Consider the following 1,593-nt stretch of genomic DNA (forward strand, 5'->3'; position numbering starts at 1 on the left):
ATGGCTGATTGATCGTTTCTATAATAAAATTTCAAGATGGGAGATGCGATTCCTATCTCTGGGAGGTAGACTTATCCTGGTTCAGTCTGTCCTATCTCACCTTGCGGTTTATTGGGCTCATCTTTATTTTCTTCCCGCTTCTATTATTAGCAAAATGGTCTCTCTAACTGCTAATTTTCTATGGGGTGGAAGATCTCATCATTCTAAGATCCACTTAGTCAAGATGGACTCCATCTCAAGACCGAAGAGGGTAGGCGGTTGGGGCCTTTACATATGAGGTCTTTTGGCAAGGCCCTCCTCTGCAAATCTCTCCATAGAGGCATCTTCGGTGAAGGCAAATGGAGCTCCATTATCAAACAAAAATATCTGAAAGGAAGGTCTGTGGTATATTGGCATAGGAGGAAGTCTCTGGGTTCAAAAAGGGGATCAGCCATCTGGCTCAGCCTCAGAAAGGTACAGGCTCTCTTCCTGGATTTCTTAAAATGGCGTATCTCTACCGGCTCTAGCATCTTTCTTGGTATTGATTCAACTGTATATGGACTGGAATCCATGCTCACTCCCGAACTGATATCATTCCTGCACACAAAGGGTCACTTCACTTGGAATAAATTGATACAATCTTGGTCGTCATCTTCGCCAATCTGGAAGGACGGAGATGATCTTGGTCTGCCTCTTTCTCTTCGGCCTACTTGGGTTTCTGCTGTAAATAATTTTGTAGGTAAAGGTATTAAACAAACAGGTTCAAAAGATGAATTGGTATGGTCGATGCGGAACTCCACTCAGCCTGTTCGTGTAAAGGATTTATATGCAGCTGCCTCAACTAATCTTCCGCCGCTTCCCGCACCCATCTTTCCTTCCAAATTCTGGAAAGCATCCTGTCCGCTTAAGACAATTTTATTTTCATGGCTGATTTTTACCAATAGGAACCTTACATGGGAGGTTCTTCAAAGGAAGGGATGGATGGGTCCGGGAAGATGTTCCATGTGTTGTCAGGCATCCGAATCAAATGTCCACATGTTCTTTCAGTGTCCGGCATCGTCCCAAATCTGGTATGATCTCTCCTTATCTCATGGTTTTCCTTACCAGGTTTTCTCATCTGTTCAGGAGGGCTTCAAATGGTGGAGTGATCAACGCCCAGCATGGAGATCGTTATTCATCATCACGTGCTGGTTTCTATGGAAATGGAGGAATGCTTGCATCTTTCAGGAGTCCAAGGCACCAATTGCCTCTGTTCTGGTCTATATATCCGCTATGCTTGATCCTGCTGGTTATCCTTTTCTCATGGGTTTTTCTATTCTTCTCTCATCGTTTTTTTTTGTGGTTTATGTGGAACTTTTTCTACATATAGATCTTCTCTCCTTTTTGGATGGTTTTTAAAGGACTTATCGTGATATATCTGTTTTGACATTGGGAATGTATCGTTTCTGATCTTTTCAGCTTTAGTCCTATCTATTTATATCTTTGGGATGAGATGGCCATAATGATATGGCTTTATATGTATCAGCCCATTATATTCTCTTAATATAATATCATGATGTTTTTCTCTCTGGAAAAAACCACAATACTAGTTAGCCGGTCACACTAAACTTTAGC

The 1,593-nt window shown here is 41.9% G+C and overlaps 1 protein-coding gene across 1 annotated transcript; it reads left to right on the plus strand.

Moving 5' to 3' along the window:
• Positions 1-273: 273 nt before the first annotated feature.
• Positions 274-1,377, plus strand: LOC149193416 (uncharacterized). The gene has a single exon (XM_089407304.1). It carries the CDS (start codon positions 274-276, stop codon positions 1,375-1,377), a length of 1,104 nt encoding a protein of 367 aa, XP_089263430.1.
• Positions 1,378-1,593: the final 216 nt, after the last annotated feature.

The sequence above is a fragment of the Pinus tabuliformis genome, chromosome 2_2, assembly GCF_031772625.1.
Source record: "Pinus tabuliformis cultivar Carrire ecotype Pingquan chromosome 2_2, CPIR1, whole genome shotgun sequence".
NCBI classification, from domain to species: Eukaryota; Viridiplantae; Streptophyta; class Pinopsida; order Pinales; family Pinaceae; genus Pinus; species Pinus tabuliformis.